The sequence below is a fragment of the Strigops habroptila genome, chromosome 16, assembly GCF_004027225.2.
Source record: "Strigops habroptila isolate Jane chromosome 16, bStrHab1.2.pri, whole genome shotgun sequence".
Lineage (NCBI taxonomy): Eukaryota > Metazoa > Chordata > Aves > Psittaciformes > Psittacidae > Strigops > Strigops habroptila.
In genome coordinates, this window is record NC_044292.2 from 7,850,271 (window position 1) to 7,878,005 (window position 27,735).

The 27,735-nt window shown below is 44.9% G+C and overlaps 3 protein-coding genes across 11 annotated transcripts in view; 1 reads left to right on the forward strand and 2 right to left on the reverse strand.

Moving 5' to 3' along the window:
- PANK4 (pantothenate kinase 4 (inactive)) overlaps nucleotides 1-16,828 on the forward strand; it is a 28,438-nt gene extending 11,610 nt beyond the window's left edge. For 2 of the 5 annotated variants that reach the window (XM_030508186.1, XM_030508183.1), the window contains 10 exons: nucleotides 1,540-1,695; nucleotides 2,472-2,584; nucleotides 3,108-3,195; nucleotides 4,020-4,171; nucleotides 5,276-5,331; nucleotides 5,846-5,895; nucleotides 7,141-7,248; nucleotides 7,695-7,795; nucleotides 8,282-8,350; nucleotides 8,903-11,255. In XM_030508186.1, coding sequence (XP_030364046.1) covers nucleotides 1,540-1,695; nucleotides 2,472-2,584; nucleotides 3,108-3,195; nucleotides 4,020-4,171; nucleotides 5,276-5,331; nucleotides 5,846-5,895; nucleotides 7,141-7,248; nucleotides 7,695-7,795; nucleotides 8,282-8,350; nucleotides 8,903-9,116 — 1,107 coding nt within the window. In that variant the 3' untranslated portion in view covers nucleotides 9,117-11,255. Of the gene's footprint in view, nucleotides 1-1,539; nucleotides 1,696-2,471; nucleotides 2,585-3,107; nucleotides 3,196-4,019; nucleotides 4,172-5,275; nucleotides 5,332-5,845; nucleotides 6,475-7,140; nucleotides 7,249-7,694; nucleotides 7,796-8,281; nucleotides 8,351-8,902; nucleotides 11,256-16,817 lie in introns of those variants that run through there. The other 3 variants (XR_003994628.1, XM_030508185.1, XR_003994627.1) reach the window with 3 other exon arrangements.
- LOC115617543 (probable glutamate receptor) lies at nucleotides 10,954-23,154 on the reverse strand. Its single transcript, XM_030508187.1, has 12 exons — nucleotides 22,071-23,154; nucleotides 20,796-20,986; nucleotides 18,638-18,745; nucleotides 16,108-16,139; nucleotides 15,486-15,545; nucleotides 14,988-15,167; nucleotides 14,169-14,395; nucleotides 13,472-13,569; nucleotides 12,758-12,975; nucleotides 12,241-12,466; nucleotides 11,587-11,834; nucleotides 10,954-11,058 (listed from the first exon to the last, which is right to left on the reverse strand). Exons 3-12 carry the CDS (start codon nucleotides 18,708-18,710, stop codon nucleotides 10,957-10,959), a joined length of 1,464 nt encoding a protein of 487 aa, XP_030364047.1. The 5' UTR covers nucleotides 18,711-18,745; nucleotides 20,796-20,986; nucleotides 22,071-23,154; the 3' UTR covers nucleotides 10,954-10,956.
- Nucleotides 23,155-23,480: 326 nt separating this feature from the next.
- Nucleotides 23,481-27,735, reverse strand: part of PLCH2 (phospholipase C eta 2) — an 82,167-nt gene continuing 77,912 nt past the window's right edge. For all 5 annotated transcript variants that reach the window (XM_030508180.1, XM_030508179.1, XM_030508181.1 and 2 more), the window contains one exon: nucleotides 23,481-26,597. In XM_030508180.1, coding sequence (XP_030364040.1) covers nucleotides 24,871-26,597 — 1,727 coding nt within the window. In that variant the 3' untranslated portion in view covers nucleotides 23,481-24,870. The remainder of the gene's footprint in view (nucleotides 26,598-27,735) is intronic.

The following is a 27,735-nucleotide window of genomic DNA, read 5'->3' on the forward strand; positions in this document are numbered from 1 at the left end:
CCTGTCTTTAAGCAGCATTTATTTACTGCCTATGAGAAGAGAAATATCTAATTGGACAGAAGAGCATGAGCCCAGTCATCTCTTAAATACACTGACAATACAGTAATTCCGATTGCACAGTGAAACTGGCATCCAGTAAGCACCCAGAAAATACCCTCAGGTTCTTAAACTATTCTAATACTGCATCTACTGAAGTGCTTTCGAAAAAAGCTAGAATAGTGGAGCTCATTATGTTTTACTGTGTTAACCAGTCTGCATGTCAGTGTTTTTCATGTCAAGTTTGCTTAAATCTCCTCCATCATTGATTTATCTCCTTCCAGTTTTCAGGAATTGGTTTCCTTGCTATAGGGAATGGGGTGGGAGAGGCAGGTCTTGGCTTTGGTTCATTGTTTTCTGTTGGTTGCTCAGCTTTTTTAGGCCTGAAGATGAGGTGCAGAGCTCCTACTGAGTGGTTTCCCATATAAGCCCACTATGAGGTGCAGATGATGGATTTCGTGGGTTGTGGCTCTATGTAAAAAGCATCTAATTTTCAGCTCTGCCGTAACTGAAATTGGGTGAATGAAATTGTGGATTAGAAGTGTGACCAAAAAATAACACCACCATCCCCCTTAATCAGAAAATGTATTAAAGATTTTAAAAGCATTTATGCAGATGTAATGATCTGTTGTTTGTCAACCTTTTACTCTGTGTGAGATAATCTTTTTTCATGCTGGCAGTGGTACAAGAGTGTCAAACCAGCTGTAATGTGCTGTCCACAGCTGCTCCATTTTGAATTCTTCTATTGCTCAGCACTCACTTTGTTCACATGAAGTGAGATCTCTTTGCAACAGTCACAGTTCAGAAATGTCCACTTTACAGCAGTGGAATTAATACTGAAGACACTTGTTCTATAACAGCCACTTTAGTTTGTGTGTGCAAAGACCTGTCACTTTGTGGGCTTTAATCTTTACTTAGGCTGAGCGTTTCTGTTGGCAGATGCAATGTGATTAGGTATTTGTACAAAATACAGATAAACGTGCTCAGGTTTTTTCAGGCACAAGAAATAAGGCACACTTTATGTACAGAGCTGTGTAACTACACATATTTCACATTAATTTAATCTCTGTCCTTAGAAATCTGAGCCCAAGCGTTGTTTTCACAAGACATGAGGAAAAGTTTTGGAGACTTGATCAGGACTCTAAAAGGGAAGTTGTGAAGCAACATAGCAGCATTCCTTTACAAATAATCCTGTGCTCAACTCTTTGTGCTCCTTGAACCTGATAGCCCAGCAGATCTGGGGAGGAAGGGAAGGAAAATAATAAACTAGAGGGCCTGTAGTAAGTTTTCAACATGAAGCTTTGATAATCTCCATCTGCAGGATGGGTGCAGATAAATAATCCATGCAGGGGAGTGGATTATTTATGGTGACATAAAGTTGTCTGCAAACTTGTCACTCTCAGCTCTGGATGGAATTCTGTAGCCCTTTTACTAGTTTAATCTGTTATGAGTCACTTTCTGAGTAAGTAAGTCCTAACAAATCTGTTTCATTTTTTCACCTAGTTTGACATGCTTGAAATGGATAGGTTGGAGAGACCGCTTGTGAACCTGCCACTGCTGAAAGACCCATCAACTTATATTCCGGACACTGTTGACCTCACAGATGATGCCATGGCCAGAAAATACTGGCTCACCTGCTTTGAGGAGGCTCTGGATGGGGTAAATGTCACAAACAGTCATATGTGTGAGTGACACAAATATTTATTACATAAATCTTCCGTGGACCAACAAGTTAACCCTACAAAATACACCTGCTGTGTCAAACCTGTTGTGTATAGGTTTGTATTCTCTGGTGGTGCTCTTAAAGCATCTTCTCTCTTAAATGGCACTTGCCACCTCTTCATACAGAGTGGGCAAGCAGGATGGTCAGACCATCAAACGCCAGAAAGGCCAAGGGTCAGGGTTTAATCAGACATGAGCTATTTCTTCTGCACTGTAAAACAGATTCAGTCAGTGCCTGCTAGAATTTAAGAGCTGTGTATACTTAGCAAGCAAATCCAAATCAGAAACTTCATGAGTGAGTGTAAGGAGGAAAAGAGCTGGGAAAAACACAGGGGCCACACATTGGCTTGACTGTAGCATAGTAAAGAAGAAGAACACAATGGGCTGATGCAGACTGTTAAATTCCTGCCTGGATTTCTCCTTTTATGTATGGGTGCACATGTTATTTTTCCCCCCCCTCATGTAAGTAGTTGCGTTTAATTTCTGAAAGTACAGTCTTGAAGATAAAGTTGAAATCCTTTGGGAAGACAGGAGGTATTTAAAATTAATTGAGTAAAGAAAAGCTGGGAGATGCTGTGTGGGAGGGACTAGATATAAGCAGGCACTGAAGAGCATAGCAGATGGAGGTGTTCTTTCTCAGGATGAACTTCAGATCAGTTACATGGAAGAAGAATTCATGTGGTAACTTGTGTCTTGCCTCGTTCCCCTACCAGGTGGCAAAGCGTGCTGCAGCCAGCCAGCCAGACTCCATGGATGCTCTGGAGAGAGCGGAAAAGTTCCGGCAGAAGTACTGGAACAAGCTGCAGACGCTCAGGCAGCAGCCCTTGTAAGTGTCTCTGTGTTCTCTTTTCATCACTTGCTGCTTGTGTTGAGCAGAGCGAACTAAAAGCTAATTGAAAACTAACTGAAACCTAACTGAAAGCTGATCAGGTTACGAAGCAGAGCAAGCTGAAAGCTGGGTAGGCTGAAGGCTTTAGCAAGGTGATGTGCCAAATGTCAAGTCCTCTGCACAGAACTTTTGGGTCTTGTGTACTGGAATGTAATGGGGAAATTATATGGTTTTATATCTAAAACTTATTGTTTATTATTTAAAATTGTTACCTGCTTATTGAACATGGCAGCATGTTAATTCAAGTATCCAGCTTTCCTCTGAACATCTTCCCTCTCTGTATTTAAATAAACTGTACAGTAGATTTGCCACTTAGAGGCAGTGTTTAGCACGTGTGGAATGTAAAGACTTTTGTGCTTGTGTGATATGCTGTGACTTATGGAGGAAAGAGAAGGGAAAATAACTTCTTTCTGTATAAGTAGTTGATCTCTTTTTTCCCTCCCCTTCTCCCCTTTTAAAGTGCATATGGTACCTTAACAGTTAGAAGCCTTTTGGACACAAGGGAACACTGTTTAAATGAGTTCAATTTTCCGGATCCCTATTCAAAGGTAAGTTGTTCCTGCTTTACAGGGTGGACAACATATGAGTTCAAGACACTTTTTCCATACTCCGAAACTTTGTCTAAGTCATGGTTTGTGGGGGGGGTCAGTAACTGGCTACCTTGCAGCAGCAGCTTCAATCAGTTGGTGATTGTCATTGAGGAGAAGCAATGGTAATGGGATATAACACCCTGGGCTTCCAATATGCGCATGGTGAGGGTAAATAAATATTACCAGCTTCCATTGTCTGACACTTCTGAAAAGAATTGGTGTTGGTGCTGTTCTGATGAGTGTGTGGTGTCTGTCAGCTACCAGTGTAAGCAGCTCCTCCCAGAGGAGGTGTTTCCATCAGTTTAGAACTGGGGAAGCTGGGAAGGTAACTGGCTGTGTAACCCTGATCCCACTGGAGGAAAAATGCAAGAGCTTCTTAACATCTGGGATGATGAAACTCTTGATGCAGAAATCAAAGAGATCAGCCATTGCTGAGCCTGCTCGTGATAATTACCTGGGTTTGATGGGTCATGGCACTACCAAAAATCCCTTGTGTGCCCACTCTCCCAGTCCCCAACCTGCTCAAGATCTATTGCACCTGTACTTATTAAGCAAAGTAATTTATGGGCTGCAGATCATATCCTAGCACTAACAAAGCTTTTTATTAGAATCCCAGGAAACTTTTTTCTTGATACTAAGCATGCTGATAACAGTAACTTGTTGGTCCATTAGAGGCCATGATCGTAGAAGAGAATGCTTGAACGTGGTCTTGGGACTGAGACAACCAGTGATGGGTAAGAAGTTCTTGTCTATAAAGCCACTGTTTCCTGTCTTTCTTACAGATAAAGCAGAAAGAAAATGGCATAGCCTTAAAATGTTTCCACAGCGTAATCGAGTCTTTGGATTCATTAGACTGGGAGGAGAGGCAGTTTGCTCTGGTGAAAGGACTTCTTGCAGGGAATGTCTTTGACTGGGGAGCAAAAGCAGTCTCAGAGTAGGTGTTCAATGTTTTAAAATGTCTTAAAAGCACCCTTTAAGATACAGAATATCCAATTGTTCTTTTTTTGATAAAGAGTTAAGTGCACCAGTCTAATTGTAGCTTGTATTTCACCTGCATCAAGTGTTGGCTGTTTCTTTACAAGCATTGTTGTGTGAGGAATTTCACATTTCCACGCTTTAAATGTGGCAGAGATGTCCCTGTGAATGTTTGGCAGCATTTGCTGGTCTGGCTGCTTTGCTGTAGCTCTGTTACTAGCACTGCGTTTGGGGATGTGTGGTACCATGTTCCTAGAGTGGATAATAGGTGATTTTTCTGCACCCTCCAGTTATCCTGCTACCACAGCACATACTCATTTGTTCCTTATATCTTCTCAGCAGCCATGAACTCATGTAAGGATATTAATGCCAACAGGCTGCAAATACATTTTTAAATTCTAGAACTTTCCTTTTGGAGGGCTGGTAGTGCAGATCCAAGAGCCTTTAAGGAAAGAATCAAGAGATACAGACCGAGTTAAATGTCACTTAGTGCTGGATTTAAGGAACTTTTTGAGACTCAACTGAGAAGCAATGCCCACGTGCTGTAAGGTTTGTATTGACAGCTTAGAACCCAGCCACCTCACTGTGTAAATCCTCCTCACCACCCACACGTCTGGGGCCACTTTACTATCAGTTATTGGCAGTAACTTTGAAAACCTGTATCTGGTTATTCCAATGCCTTTTTGTGCCACACAGGTACAACTTCAAGAAACTTCTGTAGTCCAACCTTCAAGTGAGACTGTTTCACTGGTATTTTAGACCATGACTCCGTTTTATGGTGGTCTGCAGACCAAAAGGCGTCTTTTGTGCCTGTAGTCTAGTGCCTGCAGGCATCTGTGTGCTAAATTAGAGTTCTTATGCCAAAAGAAAACAGCTTCAGTAATATACATCTGAGCCTTGTGTTTTTAACCCAAGCACAAACTATCTGTTTCTCACTCACTGGACCTGTCCACGGTCCCCATTATAACCAGTAAGATTGCTGACCACCTGCTAAAGAAATGTTTGAGCTATACTTGAGATGAAGCTGCTTAACTGTGTACCCTTTATTTCTCCTCTGATGCAGCGTTCTGGAATCTGAGCCACAGTTTGGATTTGAAGAAGCCAAGTCAAAACTACAAGGTAAGGGGAGATGTGTGGTGGTGGCTGGGACTGGATATTGTGTGAACTGTGTGGCAGGAAACCATCAGCACTCGCTGGGGTGACCTGAAGTACAGGCTGCAGAGTGTAACATTCCTGTCTGTGTTCCAAAGGAATTGCAATCTGAAAAGCTCTCCTTGAACAGAGGTCTGAGCTGCGCAGATACTCAGAATGTCTCGCTATTTTCATAACTGTTCTAACCCACTCGAGGGGATGGTGTCCTGGGAGGCACAACACCATCCATCTGGGATGAGTCCTTACATAGCCAACTTGCGTGACTTCATTGCTTTGTTATGAGAATTCCCTTTCAAGACTGCTCTAATTGAGCTATTCCCTTAATTCAGAGCTCTGGAACTCTTTGTTTAACATTCAGAAGCCTGAGCTCAAATGCTTTAATGCTTAAACACCTGGAAAGAGCCACCTCCTGCTTTTCATAGCATACAGAATTCCTCTTTGCCTGAAAGCCCGCACTAACATGATCTTGTCTGTGACACAGAACGTCCCTGGCTACAAGATTCCTACAACCAGTGGCTGGAGCGACTGAAGGTACAACCCACAATTGTTACTAACCATGAGTAATTAAATACATTCATCATAAACCCGCCTTATTAATCTTGGGCTTTAACAGAACTCTCTTCAGACAACTCAGAATACATTCAGGTAACCCAGTACCAGTAACTCAGCAGCCATTACCATAAAGAAAGGAATAAAAGGAATTATTCTGACACTTTATCACTTACCAAGTTTCTTAGCTGAATTCCTTCAGGATCTGCAGCATTTGGAACCCAGCTGCTCCACAGGAACCATATTGTGCCCCTGCTTTATAAAGACATTTATTTCTATACAACTAGACCCAAAACTTGGAACACTGGGCCCAAAGGTAACATTTGGCTTGTTCCAGCCTAAAGCCAACAGTAATGTAGGAGCTTGCTGAAGGCAGTTAACTTGCCAATTAGCAAAGCTCTTTCTGCCCTGTGTGATCTCTATTGGTACTTCATTAAGGTTAATTGAAAAGCTTTTGTGTCTTTGTGTAAATGCCTGTTGGCAGTGGGAGCCAAAGCTTTGCTGTGAGTAGATCATTCAAACTCATTACATCTTAACCCAGAGCCTGTCAGCTCATCCCGTGTAACAGTGATCACTGAGGAATGTCAGGCACTGTCCTGACAACGTTTTAGTAAGAATTAAGCATTGTTCACTATAAAACTTCTGCTGCTGGTGTGGAGGGAGCCGAGTTTCATAACATCAGATTTAGAACAAATGAAAAGGTTAATGGAGAGGAGGAAATCTCTTCATTTTAGGATGTCACTGCCCCCAGCAGCCCATCCTGCTTTTTCCTGGCAGAGGGAATCCTGTTCACCTACAGCAGGCTAGCTTAAAACAGCCACCGAGCTAGGTGCACCCTGATGACCACCATGCTCACACCAGCAGCTGCCCATGCTGCTGCTCCTCCTCGAGCCTCCAAGGATGCTCCTGTTCAGAGCTGCTGGTCAGGCCTGTATTTAATTCCCACAGCAGGTTTTCTTAATGGAGTTTGAAGGGTCTCAAAGAAAGCAAAGTCACTAAAGGCTGCTTTAAATAACTGTGCAGAGACAACATCAGGGAACTTAATTTCCCCTAAGACTGAAGGTAGGTGGTGTTCTGATGAGTTGTGCTGCTACTAGAGAACTAAAATGGCCAAGTGTTTGAGGCTATAAAATGCGGGGTCTTAAAGTGAGTAGTTGTAAATAACACAAACTGTGCACTGAAATGAACTGCGAACTCAATCCTGAATACATTGGTTTTCTCTTACAGGAGGGTCCCCCTCATAAATGTGCCTTAATTTTCACAGATAACAGTGGAATAGACATAATTTTAGGAGTCTTTCCTTTTGTCAGAGAGCTCCTTTCTAGAGGGACAGAGGTAAGCGGGTTTCATTGTGAATTCACTGTGTAACGGAGCTTTGGTAATTGCTAACTATCCACCTGCGGTACCCTTGACCAGACTGGCTCCTGGCATCAAAACGGGGAGTAATCCCAACCCCTGGAACTCCAAAGCCTACAAGAAAGCAGGAGAGGGGCTTTGGACAAGGGCCTGTAGGGACAGGACAAGGGGAGTGGCTTTAACCTGCCAGAGGGGAGATTGAGGTGAGCTCTGAGGAAGAAGTTCTTTCCTGTGCGGGTGTGGAGGGTCATAAGACCCAGAATAGCAGTTAATGAGGGAGAATGAGCACTGGGCCTCCAGCCTTCCTCTTTGCATTTTTTCCCTCTATAAAGTAAGTCAGGGCATGGTGATTTAAACAGACAAGCAGCTCTGCCACCACACGTGCACTGCATGAACCAGTGGACTCTTTTGTACCTTTACCACAGGTTATATTGGCCTGTAACTCTGGCCCTGCCCTGAACGACGTCACCTACAGTGAATCCCTGATCGTGACTGAGCGGATAGCAGCCATGGATCCCATCATTCAGTAAGCATATTCCCAGTCTTCATCATGTATTGTACAGTACAGAGAAGGAAAAGGCAACTTCCTTGTTACATATTTAACTGTGTTTATTAGTGTCTGAAATCTGGAACCTGGAAGCAAGCTAAGGCAGATCATGTACTTTCATTAAGGTGAATGATTTACAGATGAGATCTTTATTAACAATCCATAATTGTATTTGTTTTCTGTGTCTTCCCTGATGAGCACTCGAGCTGCTGAAACATAAAGCTATGTTCGAAAGAACAGAGGAAAATACAGAGATGTCACATACAGAGTAGCCCTGGGGAGGACATGCAGCTGACCAAATAATGCTTTTGTTGAAGGAAGCGTTGTGTTCCCTGGTGGAATCCTAGTAGGAAAAAAAGCCTTTGCAAAGCAGACGTAGATAGTTGTTGTCATTGGTTTAGTGCCAGATTTACATGACCCTAAAGAAGCCGTTTAATGTTTTTGTCTTTTTCTTTCTTTTTCAAGATCTGCACTGAAGGAGGAGAAGCTGCTCTTGGTTCAGACGGGTTCGAGTTCTCCATGTCTAGATCTCAGGTATGTTGGCACAGTACCCATCTGTTCTTTGTCTCCATCAGCCGCGGAATGTTTTGACAGCACTGGAGGATCTCAGCCACCCTTCCTGATAGGAATCATTTCCACGTAACCAGTAATGTTGCTTAGTCTGGATTTACAGACTTGTGATACTCATCAGCCCTTCCTCATTGTTGGGTGTCTGCCTTATCAAGGTGTGTTGAGCAGTGACGCTGCCATGGTCAGGAGCAGCTTAGTTAAATCCTGCACGTGACCAGGAAATCCCCTTGAGCCCAGGCAGCGTTTCATGTTGTTAACCTGGATATTCTTACTTCAGTTCCCTGGTGGAACAGAACTTACCCGCGTGTTTCCTGGGAAATCCCAAGTGTGCTCGGGATGGAGATTCTGAAACTGCAATTCAATGTCATTTCCTTTAAGTGTTCCTGTTTACTGGCATCAGTGATTCCAGCTGAAAAGCCGTATCCCACCACATTTTATGTCCAAAGCCCTTAGAACCACCCATCTTTCACCTGTGGCATGTGTAAGGACTGTTCCTAACCAGAGCTCTCCTTCCAGCCGTCTGGACAAAGGCTTGGCTGTGCTGGTGCGGGAGCGGAAGACAGACCTGGTCATCATCGAGGGCATGGGCCGCGCCATCCACACCAACTACTACGCGGCTTTCAAGTGCGAGAGCCTCAAGCTGGCTGTGATCAAGAACTCGTGGCTCGCTGACCGCCTGGGGGGGAAGATCTTCAGCGTCATCTTTAAGTATGAAGTGCCGTGTCAATGATGGGAGCTGGCCCGCAGGGGGAGCAGCAGCAGCAGAACGGACTTGCACTAGTTTTACTTTAACTGTAAAGAATGTATTTTTATTACAACAGGGAAAAGAGTTCACAGGAAATTCCGTATTTATATTGTGCTTTTGTGACTTAAAAAGCAACAATATGATTCACTCTATAGTATACACACCCAAATATATATATGTATATCACTCATTGTTTATTTTGGTAAGTGTTTATTTTAATGCTGCAGTATTTGTGATGAAAAGACTTTATTTTTTTGTTCTGTGAGACATTCATATAGAAATATATTTAAATGTCAATGAAACCTTTTTTTATACATCTCTGCCTACTCTGCCAGCAAGGACATGGCACATACTAAATAGTTCTAAAGTGCTAAGTCAGTCTGACACTGCATTTTCTATGTCAGCTTTTAAACTTACCTAAAGTGTTTCATGCTCTTTGCAGTTAATTTGATTGAAGGACTGATCCACCTTCTAACCTAAGAAGCATCACTTAAGCTGTGTCTAAAACAGAACTGTCCTGATCTGGGCTAACTGGACAGCACTGGTTTACCAGCAGTTGGAAGAACCCGTAACTCCTGTTGCTTTCCCTGTTTGTTCTTGTTACCAGTTGGGTTGGGAGAGGATTGCTTCAACTATATGAAATTACTCAGCCATAGTTTGAAGTTGAGTCTTACTAAGTTACTCTCAAAGTGAACGTGAAGTGCTCTGTTGAGGAGCACCCAGCTATTCTCCTGTTGCAGGCATGTTAGGTTCTGTTGCCTTCAGTTATTTAATGCTGGGATGGGTAGGAGTTAGTCTCTTGGTTCCTGCAGTGCAGTTAAAGCCATTCCCAAGTAACTGAATTTGCCTTTTGATGTGCAGTACCAAAATGGAGTAATTTAACCATGAACTTTGCATCAGTCATTCCAGCTCTGAAATGAAAAACAGCTCAAGTGGAGAACTGGTTAATACACAGCTGAGCCACCTGCTCCCCTTGAGTCCCAAAGATTCTTCTTTGCAAGCAAGAGGCTAATGCCCAGTGCCCGCAGCCTCACCCTTGCCTGGTGAACTAGACCCATAACCAGACTTCACACTCTGGTACTGCTGGACTTCAACCTTCAATCTTCCTCCTCAGTAGTTCTTGATCAGGTTAACTATTAACCCTCTATGGCTGAGCGGTGAGACCTGTCCCTGATGGGAACCTGGCAAGGACAAGTCCACATCTTGCATTTCTTATGTCCAGTAATTCCTTAGTTGCATGGGCTCCCCGTCAGGTCTCAGGGCACTGCAGGGGATTCAGTTAAGTCCTACAGTTGGGGGTTTACGCCTCAGCACCGTCATTCCTGATTCAGAACCAATCTTCCTGGTGACCAGCATCTGCTCAGAATGGGGGGAGTTTGTAACTGGCACGTTTCAGCAGCAGTTCTTGATGAGAACAGTCAGCTGAGAGAGAGCTTTACGTTTTCAAGGTTGTACCTCAGACTGTCACTAGTAAGCAGAGGCTCCATATTAACTGTCCCAAGTCACTTACTCCTACAGGCGTTCATGTACTTACACAGTGAACTTCTAAACTAAACACAGACTCACCACTGTAGCCATCTCAGCTGTATTTCCCCATTGTTAACCTCCCTTATTGTTCAGTTACACTTATGGATTTAATTTCTTCCAAGTCACTTAATTTTCTTCTGCATCCAGCTCCACCAATCCAGAAGTGCTCTGTGTGTGTTTGTAATTAGAAAACTAACACTCTAGACTTGCAGAAAAACATCTTTCTACATCGATGTAGTTCCTATGAAATACATGTGGTATGAACCTAACACAGGCCCGTTCCTTAAGGACAGAACTGTTAAGCGTTAGCCCTCCCCAAGGTCTCCTGGCTCTGTCTTGTGTTTTTCTTTATATGCAGACGAGTGCAGATTTCTTCTGTGAAAACAGCACAGCAAGATTTCTGGAAGACAAAACAGGAGGAAACACAGGGATGAGTCTTTCTGTGTCATGGAAAAGGGTGCACAATCCACCCCTGGAACAGGTGGGAAACAGGGACACACACTCAGATTCTAGCGCAGTTTCATTTACATATGTTTTCCTGCTTGTCAAATGACTTGAGAAGAGCCATACTTGAGAATAAACTTGCTATTGATGATCTATTGTCCTCTGTACACACTCAGCACACCGCCATGCAGTTTGGCTGCTCAGGATTCGAGTAGATGTTTCTACTTAATATTTTGGCGGGGGGGGTGTGTGTGTGTGTGTGTGTGTGTGTGTTATTTTATTATTGTTGCCCTGTCCAGGCTAGAAAACTGTCACCCAGCCCAAGCTATGAAATTCCAGCTCTTTAAAGAGTAAATAGGTAGGATGGCCTCCCCTGTCACTGCACTGCTTTCCTTAGAAAAAGCAGGATCAGGCTGGTACTGAGCTTGTCCATGCTAATCCGGTGGGATACAGGGACACAGGACGAGATAAAACCATCACCCACCTTGGCATGTCCAGCAGCGTGTCTGCTCTTATTTGAGAGCTCGGCCACAGCTGCGATCACGCCCAGGGCCAGGCCGATGGCCAGGGTGAGGAAGAGGCCCCCCAGTGCCTGGGGCTGCAGCGGGCTCCACCGCTCCCTGCTCCTGTGGAGGCAGCTGCTCTCCCACCACTTGTTGCGCAGGTAGTCGAGGTCTCCAGACTCGCGCAGCTTGAGGACGGCGACTGAGAGCTGCTTCGTCCACGGGGATGCTGGTGGGGGCAGAATGAGAGCGTGAGGAGACACGGGACAGCTCACAGCACATCTGAGCAATCCTCTGCTATGCGCCAAGAAACCCTTGGGTCTGAAGCAGGAGATTGACAGGACGAGGGGTGATGGTTTGAAACTAAAAAAAGGGAGATTCAAGCTGGACGTGAGGAAGAAATATTTTACACTGAGGGTGGTAAAACACTGGCACAGGTTGCCCAGAGAGGTGGTGGATGCCCCATCCCTGGCCATTCCAGGCCGGGCTGGATGTGGTTCTGAGCAACCTGGTCTGGTTGAAGATGTCCCTGCCCATTGCAGGGGTCTGCTGGGTGAGCTGTGAAGGTCCCTTCCAACTCAAACCATTCCATGATTCCAAGTGGAGAGTGGGGCAGGAGCAGCGCACACACTAACCCTGGGTGGTGGCGATGCCAAATCCTCTGGCTCCGATAACTTCGGGGGCCCTGATGAGGTTGCAGTGCCGGGCGGCGGCGAGGTCCTGGGAGATGGATTCCCCAATGAAGGCGTAGTTCGACTCCATCACCCGCTGAACTGCCTCTTGGTAGGTCTTGACTAAAACGTGGTCTCGTCTCTTGTCCATGTATTCATAGATCATCTGATGGATGGGATTCTTGGAGTTCTGCAGCCCAAAAATCCAAGTGTCAACTGAAGTGCAAAACCATCACATAAAATCTGCCTCTATGTGCAGTGGATGCAAAATAATTTGGAGACTAAGAGTACTTACACCACTGTCTGTCTAGTTAATGTATCCAGACATGACCTACATCAACCCTGTGTTCAAGGCACACAAGGACAACCCCTGCAGACTAGACTGCTTGCTTGTAAAGGAATGCACTGTAAAAACACAGTCCTCTACATGCTTTTCTCTCTGAGAAATGGTGGAGGAAGAGACGAACAAAATAACAGATACCTTGAAGAAGTAGAAGGTAGAGGAGCCCTCCAGTGTCCCAAACTCCAGCTTCCTTTGCTTCACAAGATCCTCAAAGGTCTGGATGGGGAGCTGCTCGCTGCCGGAGCTCAGCAGGGCGGTGAAGTTGGCGATGTAGGCAGCCAGCAGGGAAATGGTGAAGAGCCACCAGACAGCAGCAACGACCCGCACAGAGAGAGCCTTGGGTCGAGGGGTGACACCTGCATGAGCGGGGCCGATAAAACACATGGGAGGGATGCACAGAGACACAAAGAACTTTAGACCATGAGCCTGAGTTAAAGGCTGCCCTTTACGTAAAGGCCAAACTGCAAAACTTGCCCTGCAGCTACTGAATGCGTGAGCCTGAATAGAGCTGCGATGGCTGGTCTGACCTGCACCAACATGCAGAGCAGAGCTGGAGCAACATCAGCAGCCAAAAGCAACAACAAAACACTCCCCACTACAAAGCACCAGTGCAGTGGTTACCTTGACATTCCCCAGAAAACACACATTCCTCGAGTGAAGCCAGCCATCTGTACAGTTTCAACAGGTCTGTAGCCAGAACTCCCCAAACCGGGAGTTTTAGTGCTGCCAAGTGTCCCTATTGGAACATCCTTTCCCCAGCAGGGTGGCACAGCAGTATCACAGACAGACCAGAGCTGGATATATAGACCCATACCCCTGCCAGAGCCCCTTCGTGGCTGTTTTCCAGCTCACCTTGCAGGGCAAGGGCTCCTGCTCCAAACCAGAGGCTGTTTAAGAAGGTGAAGTGGTTCTCTTCATTCTTTGGCTCATTCCATTCACAGGGGCTCAGCCTGTGGGAAAATGACAGGATAAAAAAAGACATTTGGGGGGGGAAACAGATATAAACCATCCTGCAGCATGAGTGCAGCAGTGCTGATTAGCCTGAAAATGACCCTTCTGTGCATGGTAGCTCCTCTTGAGATTGAGGAGGACAGTGCTCCAGCAACACAGCTCCTGTTCAAAACTGCAGCTGCAAAGAGCATTGGTGCAGCCTAAGCAGTGGTGGGAAGCTGAATCCCCTGGGAAGGAGTGGAGGGGTGGCAGAGAGAATCTTCCTCCAGTCAGTGTAGGGGACAGAGCATAAAAATACAGGAGATGTGCACATAGGAGCATGGTCACAGTTCAAAACAAGCTATGATAAAGGTGAGAAAGCAGAGCTGAAGTACAAACACACAGTCCTTTTAGCAACCCTACGTAGCCCACATCAAGAGATCTCGTGCTCCTCATGCTGTCTTAACCTGACATAAGCTTTGTTCGCCCTGGTTCTGGACCTGGCCAGAAGATTCCTCAAAGCAAAATGCACCCGGGGACTTCCTTTAGAACTGAGATCTCTCCACAGCTGAGAAAGGAGCTGACTTGAACAAAATCTGGGAAACAAATTCATTCATACCTGGCAACAAGAAAGAGGCAGAAGCACGTCAGCACGTAGGCAAATAAAAGGCCGGTCCAGGTCTCCTTGCTGAAGGGAGCCAGGAAGTGGAAGAATGACATCTCCTGAGAGAAGGTTTCTTTGCGGAGCAAGATTCCGATCCCAGTCTGCAGGAATGGAGTGGTGAAGGAGACCACCTCTTCCCTCGCTGATGTGACGGTCAGTGGAGCCACCGCAATGTCTGCTTCCTGAGAGGGGGGGAGGAAAAACAATCGGCCCTCAACCTACCTGAAGATCCTGCAACTGAGAGACCTTCTGAAGCTGAGCAGCAGATCCGCAGCGCAGGTCACGGCTCTGTGCCACAGACAGCTCTGACAAACAGCTTTCCATTTTGCACTGATCACTGCAGGGTGTGGGTCGGAATCTGGGGCTTCTGGTTTCCTACATCACACACAGGCTGAGGCCCAAGTTTCATTCAGGGCTTAGGTTCAAGGTAAGTTTTCCTGACAGCCGTTACCTTTGTTTCATTAGTAAGCTGAGGTGTCTGTGCAGCCTCACACCTCAAAGAAACTCTGGGTGGCCTCTGAGACAAGACCAGCACTGCACCAGGAGTGCCTCATTGTAACAGTGAGTTCTCGCTGACCATCATCTCCTTGTTCCTTAGTTTCCGTGCACACAGGCCAAACCCAGTCATAAGCCTTACTATTCATTAGCTCTATGCCACAGGCAGGATGACCCTGAGCTGCTCAGTCCCTGCGCAGATCCCAACAGATCCCAGAGCTGCCAGCGCTGCTCTGCCCTCCTGAAGCCCACTTTGGAACAGCACAAATGGAAAATTACCCGTCTCAGGACTTCACCGATCATCCCGGTCCAGTTCCCGCTGGGAGAGACGGCTCCGTACTGCCCATCGCCCACCACCTTCACCCTGTAGCGGAACCGGAGCATTGCAGCCAGAGCCCTCAGCAGGTCGATGCAGTACCCCTCCAGTTCTGCGCTCCTCACCATGACGTAAGGATCTTCCTGCATGTTGGGGGAGAAACACACAGTTCCGGGCTCCCAGAGCCTGCAGAGACCTTGGAACAGTCTTTCAGTGCCTAAAGGGGCTACAGGAAACCTGGAGAGGGGCTTTGGACAAGGGCCTGTAGGGACAGGACAAGGGGAATGGCTTTAACCTGCCAGAGGGGAGATTGAGATGAGCTCTGAGGCAGAAGTTCTTCCCTGTGAAGGGGATGAGGTGCCGTCACAAAAACCCACTTGCAAATATATGGGTGGAAAGAAAAGGCAAAGTGTGACCCCAGCTACCCCCCAGCCACCGCCAGAGCTGTGCCACTGCCTCACCAGGATCGTTGTGACAGTCAGAGTTGGAAGAGCCTCTTCCGGTCCCCTCGAGTCAATGCCCTGCAAATTAAGAAATGGAGAAGAAACAAGTGGATTGCTAAATCCCAGACAGGGCCCTCAGCTGGGGGAGAAGGGGTCGGTGTCGGGGGCCTTGTGTGTTAAACCAGCTGTAAATCTGTCCCTGTGAGCTGCAGCAATCCCACCACCGTGGTTCCCCAACAGGAACTGAGCCATCACAAGCATCTCCCTTTATTGCCTGTTCTCAGGATTCTTTGCCTGAATAAAAGTCACTTTAAATGTTGTCACAAGTCACACAGTGCACACAGGCTCCCAAAGAAATCAGTGCGTGTTGCAGACAAAACAGTCAGTGGCTGGAGGCAGGTTCTTCCCTGGGGCATGGCTGAGTTTTGAATTCTGGACAAAAGATAAGTAAAAACCCAGCACAGACACACACAGACTCAGACATGGCCAGCACCAGCCATGACAATATATTTAAAACGATAATCCTTCACAGATTAAAAGCATTGCACACTGTGACCACGTCTGTTTCTGAGGTTAAAATGTAAGATCTTTTGCACATACACCTTCACTGGCAGCTCTGCTCCAGGGAACTCAAACATACCTGACTCAGAGCGTCGTCATTCCTTGAAGTTCCTGAAAAAATACAACATCATCAGCTTCTTGCAGGGCTTTTATTTACAGCTCCTCAAAAGTGACGTTTCACACCCTCATTCATATTGCACTTCAATAGCAGAATGACTGTCCTGGACTCACCAGCTCACGGTGCAGTTGACCTGCAGCAGTTCAAGTTTGTTTCCTCAGTCACCGCACAGTGTTAGTGTGAAACAGAAGCAGGAACAGCCACAGCCAGGTTCAGGCTACAAAAGGTTCTAATTGTAACTCGGTGATGAGGGCTGTCGCTCACACACTGAGCAACGGATTCTGCAGAATCGGCTGCCTTATTTCCTTACTGCCCTCCCCGATGAGGTGAAAAGCCAGTTCTGCTGCATCACACAACTGAGATTTCCCTCTAACTCCAGCAAACCCCTGTCTCTATCCCTAAGCAAAAGCCGTGTAAACAGCCAGCAGTTCATTGCTATCAAGTTCCAAGACATGAGGAGTTGCACCCACTGGGATACAAACCTTTCTCCACTATGTCCTGCTCTGTTCCACCCTCAAATTCTAAGCACCCTGACTTTTCAATCCTCTGAAAACTAAAGCCTCCAAAAGGGCCACGTCCAAAACCAGGAATCTACAATGGCAGTGCTGCAGGAAGAGGGACCAGGAAGCCTGTCTGGGGTTGCCTGTTCTCTGTGTCCCATCAAGGAACAGAAAGCAAGGGAAGTCCACAAAACTTACAGACTTTAAGTATGATGGGAGCCAGGAACAACCCTGTGAACAGCACAGAGTGAAGACCAAATGCCAAATCCACTATTGACCTTTTTGGTATTACTTCTTCTTCCTCTACCTTAGTTTCCCATTTGTAAAACCAAGGTAATACTCCTCTCTTTGGTAAAAACACCAAGTACTTTTACTGGGGTTAGTCTTGCTTCTGGGTTCTACTCTCTGCTCTGCTGGGTGACTTTCAACAAGTCCTGTTCAATTATTTGATCCACAGCTTCTCTTTCACAATACTCAGGAGAATCCCCCAATCTCAACCCAGCTGCAAAAGAGCAAAACTACAGTGACTGAGACGCAGAACTAAAACCACAGTTGTGTCAATATACAACTCACTAATTGCCCAGGACGCTTTTTCTAGAACATGCACAGCTTTGCTCCTGGGAATCAAAGCATTCACAGTGGAAAAGCCAAAAATCCCTCAAAATAATGCCAAAAATTGAGGGTGTTTTCACTCTTTCAAGCAAAAGCTGTGAGTTTTTCATTAAATATAACAACATATTCATTCATTATGTATTCTTCATCCTTTGGTTTTGCAATTTTTGGCCTTGTGCTGAACTCTACATTATGGTGAAACAAAACCTGTTTTTTCCCTCTCCACTACAGTTCTCCATGGGAGCTGGAAATCTTCACAAAGGAGTTCTCTTGTCTCCCTTTAGAAACTCATTAAAGCCACTAAAGGCTTTTTGAGGCTTCTTTTTGAAGACCTGCTAGGGTTTCTTGGAAGAAAACAGCTTGTACTGAGGGCCTCAGCTCCCCCACAGTGGCACTGGATGCAGCTGTTCAAAGCCCCATTGTAAGAACTCCTGAAAGGACCATAAGTAACCAAGTTGGAGCACTTGCTCACAGTTCATGGCAGTGACACTTCCCAGAAGCCAAGTCCTCACTGTGAGAGTCTGTGAAAAACAGAAGACAAAGAGAAGAGGCTCATCCCTCCACTCTTGTTCCGCACAGGCTGGTGGCTGCAGGAAATGACTGCAGTGGCAAAAGTCAGCCTCATCCTTATCCCTTCTCCTCTGACACGCCCAGCCTTCCAGTGGGAGCTGGCTGCCTGCTTAGCTTCCTGTGGAAAAGCTCGTAGCACTGTTAAGCACTGGCCACCTCACCTCAGTTTTCCACCCCATGCTCTTTCTAGGCTGGAAGCATTGCCTTTGCATCCTTTCCCAGCATTTATCTCCCCTCCTGCAGGTTGTGACCAGGAGGGACAGCCGGACTAAAAGAAGAAGTGATGGGTCAGATGGATTCCAGTTCCGGAGCACACTGGCACGTTCAGGATGAGAGAATTCTCAGTGTGAGCGATTTTGACCATTGTCACAGAAGCAAATTGCTTAAGCATCTGGCTTTAAGAACAAGTTAATCTTGCAATTCAAGGGGCCATAGACTCAAAAGAGTGCAGCTTTAACCACAATAATGGTGTTCAAGAACACCTAAACACCCTTTTTCCAGGCTTTTTAACCTTCCCTTGTCTCTGTCATCTGATTTATAACTGCAGCACCAAAGGTACTAAGAGCACCCATAACATGATACAGGCACAATCACAAGCTGCAACAACAAGTTAGGCCCTGGTGGTATCTTAATAACCAGTTCAAAAGCAAAATCGTATGCTGATATAACCAGCAGAATAAGCTGATGAAGAATAAGAAAAATCAGGCCAAATAAACACTAGCAGTTAAAGACTGAAAGAATTAACACTCTGTAAGGAACAATGAACCCAGATTTGGATGCAAGCAGCAGTTTTGAACCATTTTTCTCACCTGTCCGGCTTGATTCTCCCAGGAGCAGCATGGCTGTAATCACACAGAGCAGGAAGGGAAGACCTTTGTCCATTGTAGCACAAATATCTTCTGTCTAAAGAAGACTTCCTGCTGGAGATGAAAGGCAAGTAGTTAAAGTTGGGTTTAGAGATCCTCACTGCTGGGTTAAAATCAGTATATCCTGGATTTTCTGCAACCCATTCTGAAGAGTCCCAAGCCAAGCAAAGGTCTCCAGGTGAAAACAGAGTCACCTCTGAGACCAGCCATACAAGTATTAGAGGAAAGAGTCTGGTGAGCAGCGTACTGCAGCAAAAAGGATGTGACCAACCTGTAGAGTGGATTTATCACAGATGGTGTGCTGTGTCTCTGCTGACCAGCTCTCCATGAAGGAGAGGTGTGCCACCATGAGCGTGCAGGCTCTGGAGAGGGGCAGATGTAGGTGTGTGCCCTGGCAGTGGACACAAACCCATGGATGTAGGAAAGGAGAGGACACACACCCATGGGTTCCCAGGGAAATGAGGGGAAGCAGCAGAAGTGCTCCTGAGAGCCAGGTCCTTGTGCTCGGGGAAAGGGAAGGGGCTGTCACAGAAGTTTTAGAATATGAAGAGGCATTAATTAAAGAAACTAAAGAGGCACCAATGGAACCACCTCCTCCAGGGGGCTTAAAAGCAAAACCTGAATTGTGTGTTCCATTTAGGTTGCAGAAAACAAAGGTGTTTATTTCATTTATACTGAAACAAAGCTGTTTCCCCCACATCTAGAGACAAGAGAAATTGCTTCTGAAGCCCTCTTTCATCTCAACCTCCTGCCTTTAACTGAACAAGGAAAAAGGGACAGGGAGAGGAGGGCTGAAACCAGCATATTTTCAATTAACTTTTTTCGATTCAAACTCTGCAACAAAACTTCTGCATGGCTTGAAACAGTTGTACATTTGTCATTGTAAAACAGCAACAGAACTATGAAAAACCATCAACGCCAGGTTACAGTAAGTCTTAAGCTGCAGCAATATTTTGGATTGCATGTGCTGTCATAGTGTCAAACAAGGTTCAGGACACCATTATCACAGAAACTACAAAAATCATATTAAAAAAAAAGAAAACTTACCATTTAGGAGACTGTAGACAAAAAAAAAAAAAATCCTACACTACATACAGTGTTAGTTGTTTCTGTTGCTGCTCAGAAACACTGGCTTCAGTCCATCTTACCTCCTCATGAATGTTTCCCCAAACCTGGAAAGCTCTTGGCATTACAGCTCAAGAGTTTCCCTCCCTCCGTTTCTCTACATTTTTCATCTAATGAGAGGGGTGAATAAAACGAACACAGACGATTCTTTCTGGGTTCAACTTAAATGCTGTCTTTGTTGTGAAAAATACTTCAATGGGAATATTTTGATCCTTGTGAAAGGATCAAAGGAGGGGACTGGCATTTGAGTTATGGATCAGCCTGCTTGTTTTCTGGTAGATGTAACCTGTAAATTACTGCTACTTTCTCCATACAGTTCAGTACATACTATAAAATGAGCTTTATTTCAAGTGGCCTCTGTCATTAAAAAGCTAATTAGAGCTGATAACGTATTGCTTGCATCCCTTGAAAAGAGAGCGCAGTAATACACTGCTGCTGCTGTCTGAAAGAACAAATACAGTGTAAATATGTGCAAAAATAATTAAAAAAAGACTTTTAGCAAAGGCTGATACACTTCCCTGGCTCTGATTTATACTGGAGTCATTCAGGGACAAACAGAATCACTTAGAATAAAGAGAGAGCAGAGGGGCTTAGTGCCTCCCAGTGTGCAGAGTTCCTTAGTTACTGCTTAAATTAACCACTGCAATATCCATTCACCATCTACCTGAGGAGGTGCTACAACGTGCCCTCATGCTGGCTTTACAGCAAAACAAACTAAGGATTTAAACAGTTGCTTTGCTAGAATTAGCTCTCACTCCTCAGAAGATTTTCAGTCTTCGAAAACATAACCAAAGATGACACCATGACTCCTCAGCCAGTCTTCTGTCTGCAGTGCTGCCAGTAGGCATCTGTATGAACACGGCAGTGGAAAGGTGAACAGCCACCAGCTAGGAAGGAGACAGCCTGCTGCACACAGGCATTGGTCCTTGCCATCTAGAACAACAACAGCAGTGACTGAAGGTAGTAGCTCACTTACAGCGGTTCCTTTCTCCTCTCTTAGTCCGTTTCCTGACTGGGCACTGGAGCAGCAACTCGATGAGCAGGCACCAGAGAACTGCTGGGACACTGCGCTCGCAGCCAACGCTGTTATAATGAGAGAAGAGAGGGAGGAGCCAGGCTGAGGGGCTTCTGCAGAACATGCGGGGGCTGCCGCACACCCTGGGGCACCTGGGGTGGGGAAAGAGGAGGAGACTACACTCAGCAAGAAGACAATGGTTGGGAGCAGTTTGGTCCAGCAGCTGAATACTACATTGAGGCTCAGAAAATCCTATTACTGCCCTGATGTGTGGTCCTGTGAAAGTCCTCTCTCTTTTCAAGTGTCCTGCCAAGCTGTGCCCATCTCTCCTGCCTACTGCTAGTGTGAGCTGCTCCAGACTTTCTCCACTCTGTGACTGTCTCAGAAGATCAGCTGGGGACTCATGTGTAACACCAAAAACCCCCCAAACCATTACATACATCTAGTATTTCCTCGCAATGCCTGGACAGCTGAAGGAAGGCCTGAGCTTTCAAGATAAACCATTGCATTCCTCTCTGGATTGTACAGTTCTGTTTAACACACAGGCACAGAAATTAATTCCCTATCCCCTTCATCCTCCCATTTACCAGTTTCACTTCAAAAGTGAGCTGAAGCACAATGCTGCCAAGTAGCTGCTCTGCTGGGCCAGGTCATTTATAAATACACACATCAAGGCGCTGTAATAACAAAGAAGCGCCTTCACAGGAATTCAGCAGAGTAAACTACTACAACTCATCCTGCAGGGGAGTTGGAACATGTCCACACTTAAGGAAGAAACAATTTACTCCCTACTTGACTTTAAGATCATGAAAAAATGAAGATGGAAAACTATCCAGCAGCGTGCACATCCTGGCCTTCTTCCCTGAGCTTTCTGTATACGTGCCACTGAGGAAATCAATTATTAAATATCAACACAGCTTGATCTGTGGAGTCAAAAATTGCTTACACTTCAACTTAAAAGGCTGCAGCTGGTGAAGCTTGCCCCTAACAGAGTTCAAGGGCTTGCCTCATAGCTCACTGCAATTAAGGAGAGTCCTTAGATCACTTTTAGTGCACTTCAGACCCCAGATGGTGTAAATCATTCTTGCAATATAAATTATGGCAAGATGCTAAGATCTGTTATAATGATAATTATAATTATAATGTTATAATGACAATTTTTTTTGTCTATAGAACAAAACAGAAAAGGAACCCAGAAATAACTCTTCAGCTTGGATTCCTCTTGGAGGCTCCGACCTGCTCACGGGTTCATCTCCAGGTGCTGTCTTAGGTAGCTTGAAGGTGACTGCGCAACAGTGTGGGTACCACGAAATGAATTCTGTTCCTAGGAATAAATGGACGCATCATTAATGGTCGTGTGTAGTGTAACAAAACAAGCTGTAAAGGTAGCTACTGTTAGTTTAGAAGCAGGAGGGCAAAATTCAACTGTACCCTACTAAGTTAAATCCAGACACCGCTTTTTAAAACCTTCAACAAAGATAAATGTTTTGAAGTGCTACAAGGCACTGCCTTCTGTGAGGTGCATTAATTTAGCAAGTATCAATCAAAGACAATCTGATTGTGAAACTTGGTCTTTGAAAAGATGCAAATAGGCCTTTTAAGCATAAACTTTTCTGAAGCTGTCAAGTTGTGGGTGCTTTCCTGCTTTAAAGATAAAAAAGCAGCAACTCCCTGCAGCTTCTCAGCCTCAAACCGAAGTATTACAGAATGACTTTTCATCCAGAGAATGCTAATGACATTTGCTTTGTGTTAAGACACAATGTGAGACTAATCTTGGCAGATTTACCTTTTTTTCCTTCAGAAATGATATTGTAGGGTTACTTCAGGGCTCTGCTGCACAAACCTCAAGGGCTTCTCGTCCAAATTATGAAGTCAAACAATGAGGATCTGAGCCAGGATGGAAAACTGAGAGAATATTTTTAGGCAAAACATACTGAAGACCATTTAAAAAGATTTAATTAGAGAATTTACCCCCTCCCAGCCCCATCTCCATGTCATGATGATATCATTACCTATAGGTAGCGTTACATTTTGAAACCTCAGAGGTTAACTGCTTGTGGCCAAATGATACTAAAATTAGGAACCAAGAACTTCTTTCTAGCCCTGCAAACCACAAGTAAGCCAAGGACCTTCCAGGAGAGAGCATGAACTAACACACTTTTACTGTGCAATCTGTGGGGACAGGAAGAGATTTTTGAATGAGACAGGTGAAGACCAAAGTTTTGCTGCAGTATTTTCAGCCAGACTTCAAACAACCCCAGTGATGGAAAAGCGCTGACTATGTTACTTGGAGAGCTTAACAGAGTAATTTAGGTCCTTGGGTTATATGTCTGTTTGGCTACTAATTACATGAGTTCCCCTAGAATGTTCATCTACACAGGCATCATGGAGTGCCAAGCAAAGACATCACTTTGAGACAATCCATGTGCTTTGCATCACACCAGAACAGAATGTCAGTCTCTATCAGTACTTGCACGTGGTTTGGTGGACCTGAGAAAATTTGAGCTGGACCTGAAACAGAATGAATAAGAATTAAATGTTATCCACTAAAGATAAAACAAGGCAGATGGGATTAACCATGTTTGCATAGCACGGACTTCTGGACAGCACAGAACAAGTGTTATGTTACAGCTAAAGAGTCACAGCTGGAGGGTTAAATATGTTTATTTTAGTAGTGTAAGGTGGTTTTACAAACAGGTCTTTAGATTTTGCAATATACACAAAGGTATCATTACAAACAAAAAGCAAAATATCCTTTCAATAATACAGCCTCTATGCAGCTGAAATAAAATTAAACCTCTGCTTCTCTTTAAAATGCATCTCAGTAAACATTCTTCTCCATCACTGGTAAAATGTACATCTATAATAAATGACATAATCATGGGGGGGGGGATGGGGACAGGAGGACAACGATGACATCCCTAAAAATAAAAAGTAAAAAAAATGGGGAGGAAAGATTATTCTCGTGTTTCGGTTGGGTTTTAATTCTGAATATGTCCATGTACAAAAAATTAAATAGCTCTTCTTTTTAAAACATATCATTGAAACTTTTGCATGGCAGTGCAATACAGAAATAGTAAAATTCATCCAAAAAGTGCTATGTACAGCAGCATTGTTAAAGTTCCGGGAGGAAGGGATGGTCTGTTTCCAAGCAAAGACTAACATGCTTTTGAGCCATTTCTGAATCAAAGTCAGAAGATCTTTTCAGTCTATTTTTAGCAATTCCCTTCTCTCTCCTGTCTCATTCCCACAGATGATGCTTTGAGACAAGGAACAGTCACAGTTCAGTTAAAGTGTGTGCATGTGCACATATATGTGCAGACATATATTTGCATACACACAGATGTGTATATATATATTTTTTTATATATATATGTATAAAAACAAGCTTGGTTTAAAAAAGCATTGCTTTGGAACATAATGAGAGCTCTTCTTCAGAGTGAGACAATCTGCAATAAACAGGTCCGCGATGGAAGATGGACTTTATCTACCACATTATTAATTCATGAAACAATTTCACTGCAATTTTGAATATTTCCCAGAGAAGACACCCTCAGATGCCTCAAAAAATAAACCAGGACTGGGAGCATGATTTGAAACCCAGCCTCTTTTTGTGGATCCACAATTTGTAAGAGAAAAATTTACCTTTAGCTGTCGTTAGCATCGCATTTACCCATTAAACATCAGCTTTAGCTATTTTAAGAAGCAGTATGAAATTTGTAAAGAACATGAGATTTGCATGGAGCCAAATGCAAATGCAAGAAGTGGTTACACACAACAGAGGCCAAATTTGAGGCTGGGGAAAGTATCATTAGAAAAAAGGAGGTCAGATCATTAGGACTGTAAAAATACAAGTGTCTGATTTCACTTGATGGTTCTATTTCTACAAGCTGACAAATTTAACACTCATCTATTCTTTTGGAGTCATGATATCAAGGGCCCTTACAATGAAGGGAAGGCCAGGAAGCACTAAGCCAGATGAGGGTGTTTTGTTTGCTAGGAATGTAAACATCACCTTCTTCAGCGCTCCCCAGTACTACAGTTTCAGCATAAAGAAGACTTCTGTGTCAGTGTTATAATCAGTCTGGTTCTTAGGCTGGGATGTAAACATGGTAGGAGAACCTGTATCCATACAAACTGCTTTTGCAACACTGCAGGCTCCCTCTGGATTCCCCCTCTCCTCGATGGGGCTGGCACCGAGCTGGCCCAGGCTCTGCAGCCGTTGCCTCTCCTGTGCCTGCTTAGCCCTGTTGGCGATGTAGCGCACCCGGCTCTGGCTGCGGGACGATGAGCGGCGCAGGAGCCCCACGCTCTCCCCTTCCTCCTCAGATTCACTTGGATCGAGACTGATAGGAGAAGTGATATCATTTTCCTGCTGAAAGGCTGTCAGCTTCTTCAGCTGCTCCATCAGTTCGTCCTGGGATTTGGCTGAGGATCTCAGGCCTGAAGAGCGGCGCTGCTCCCGCATTGACCGAGTGACAAAGCTCCTGCTGATGCTACGGTATTTGCTTTCAAAAGTGCACACAATATCATCAGAGGTAAGGTCTCCAAGACTTTTGGATTTTGCCTGGTTATTTCCAACCATGTCATGCGCTTTGGATTTGTTAGAAGACTGTCTGAGACTTTCTATGTAGAGCCTGCTCCAGGTATGCCTTCTAGGAATGGATGAGAATGCATCTTGAGGACTCCTGGCAAGAGGACGGGGGCACAGTTCATCTGCTGGCAGCTGGCCAGACCTCAGGTTAGGGTTGGATTTGCTCTTGCTCACCACTGGCATCTCATTACTGGAGGCTGTGGCCGATCGTGGGCGCATACCCTTCCTTATGGCAAGGGGCTCAAAATTCTCACAATGGATGCCAAGATCTGGGAGGCTTTTGCGAGCTAGGTTAGGGAGAGAGAGATCTATCACAGTGTCATTGGAGGACATGCTGGAAGAGGAAGACATGCTGTCACGATGATTGCTGCAATCTAGCTTGCTCCAGATCCGGTCATTAACAGTGGCATCAAAGTATACTTCTGCTGCTGGAGACAGGCTACTTGGAATTTTTATTAAGGCTGAGGAGTCCGACATCTTCAGTCCTTCACTCTTTGGCCTTCGTACTAACATGTAAGAGCCTTTCTGAGAAACAGGTAGAGCCTGTGCAGTCTGGGCTTTCTGGAGAGTATCTGAAGGCAAAGTTGTCTGCGTGCTGTGAATCACATTGTTTTGCTGCCGTACAACAGCTGCTGCACCAAGTTTTTGCCCTTTGGATTCAATGGTGCTTTTCATGCCTGATTGGTCATTTTGGTTCTGGCAGTTCTTAACAGGTTGTCCATCAGGCTTACCTGCTGCCAGTACCAGCCAGGCTTTCTGAGGGTGCACTGCCATTCCATACTGGTCTTCAGCTTTACTGCATGCCTGTGTCCAACCATTTTCTTCTTTAAGACATCCTGCCATGCTTGTCCTCTCATCCTCTTGAACTACTAAACTTGTGTCAGCTGCTCGTGTGATGACCTGCACTTGGTCTTCTGCAGCCAGATTTGTTCTTTGTTCTCTATTGAGTAGAGATTCTTGAGGCTGGTTGGATGTGCTGCTTGCTTCTGATCGAGATTCAGTGGAATGATCAGACACAGACGCTTCTTCAGAATCACTGTAAGGAGCAACGGGTAGAGAGAAGAAAAGGCTGGTATGATGGTTTTCATTGGCAATAACAGGCTCTTCAGTGATAGTTTCTAGGCTGCATAAAGAAGTGACTGACCTCTGTATCGAGAAATGGCAGACATCTACTTGGGAGACATGAAAAGACAGGAAAAAGAAAGAAAGAAAGAAAAAACAGAGGTAAGGGTTAATGCCTATTACAAATGACACTTCAGCTGAAGATTTATTCTTCTGTTATTTTGTTTTCAGGTAGTAGCTGCAGATATTAATCATGATTTTTATAATAACTTATGATTTCAAATAGCTGGCTAACTCATTCAGTTTTACCTCCCCCAAAGCCCTGTTGCTTTCAGAAAATCTCAGTCCATGCATGGTAGCACCACACTGCTTTTCTGATTATCTTATTTAAACTACCCATCCATTTCTTTGTGTCCTTTGTGTCACTTCTCATAAAGTAACTTTTCTTCCTCCACCTCCCAGCACCACTTGAATTGCTCTTTTCCTTCCTTCCAGCACTCAAATGTGTCAATGTATCAGATCATCAGCAGACCATGTACCATAATCAGAACACCACTGCCCAAACAACAGACATGATCCCAGGGATCAATCACACAGAAGAGAAGCAGCGTTGGATTTCTGGAGCAGATGACAAATAGAACAAGGGGTACACATACAATGGAGTGTAGTCAGTGTGCCTTTTAAAACCAAAACTAAACTTGGGTAACTTGGTTTTCCTAACGAAGTTTATCGTTTCTTTTGCAAAAAAAATACACAGACACATGGCTCACAAGCACCAGCTGACAGCACAATCCTGAAGGATCCCTATGGCCACCAACTACCTGAAGGGAACTCTCCATCTGCCTGCAGCATTTATAACCTGTATCCCAGGGGCCAAAGCAATCACGCCCAACAGTCTATTTCCCACATCTCCAAACCACAATGCAAACATGCACTTGAGAACTAGCAAAGCGCCACTGAGCCAGACAACAACCTTAAGAACATAGGAGCAGGTAATTAGAAGGCAGGAAACAAACAAAAACTGGGACTACAGGCAACAGGGTGCTTGAATCAGTGACGCTCAGGAGACAGTTACCTTTGGCTTGCTTGTCCTTTCAGTTCTTAACTAGAAAGAGAGAGTGTGCATGTGGAATAATAGGACAGAACAGAGGAAAAATCCAGTTAATGTAGGGAAGGCAAGTGCAGGTAACGGGATAAATTAGTGCTAAGGGATGGAAGGGAAACAGACAGAAATATTCACACATT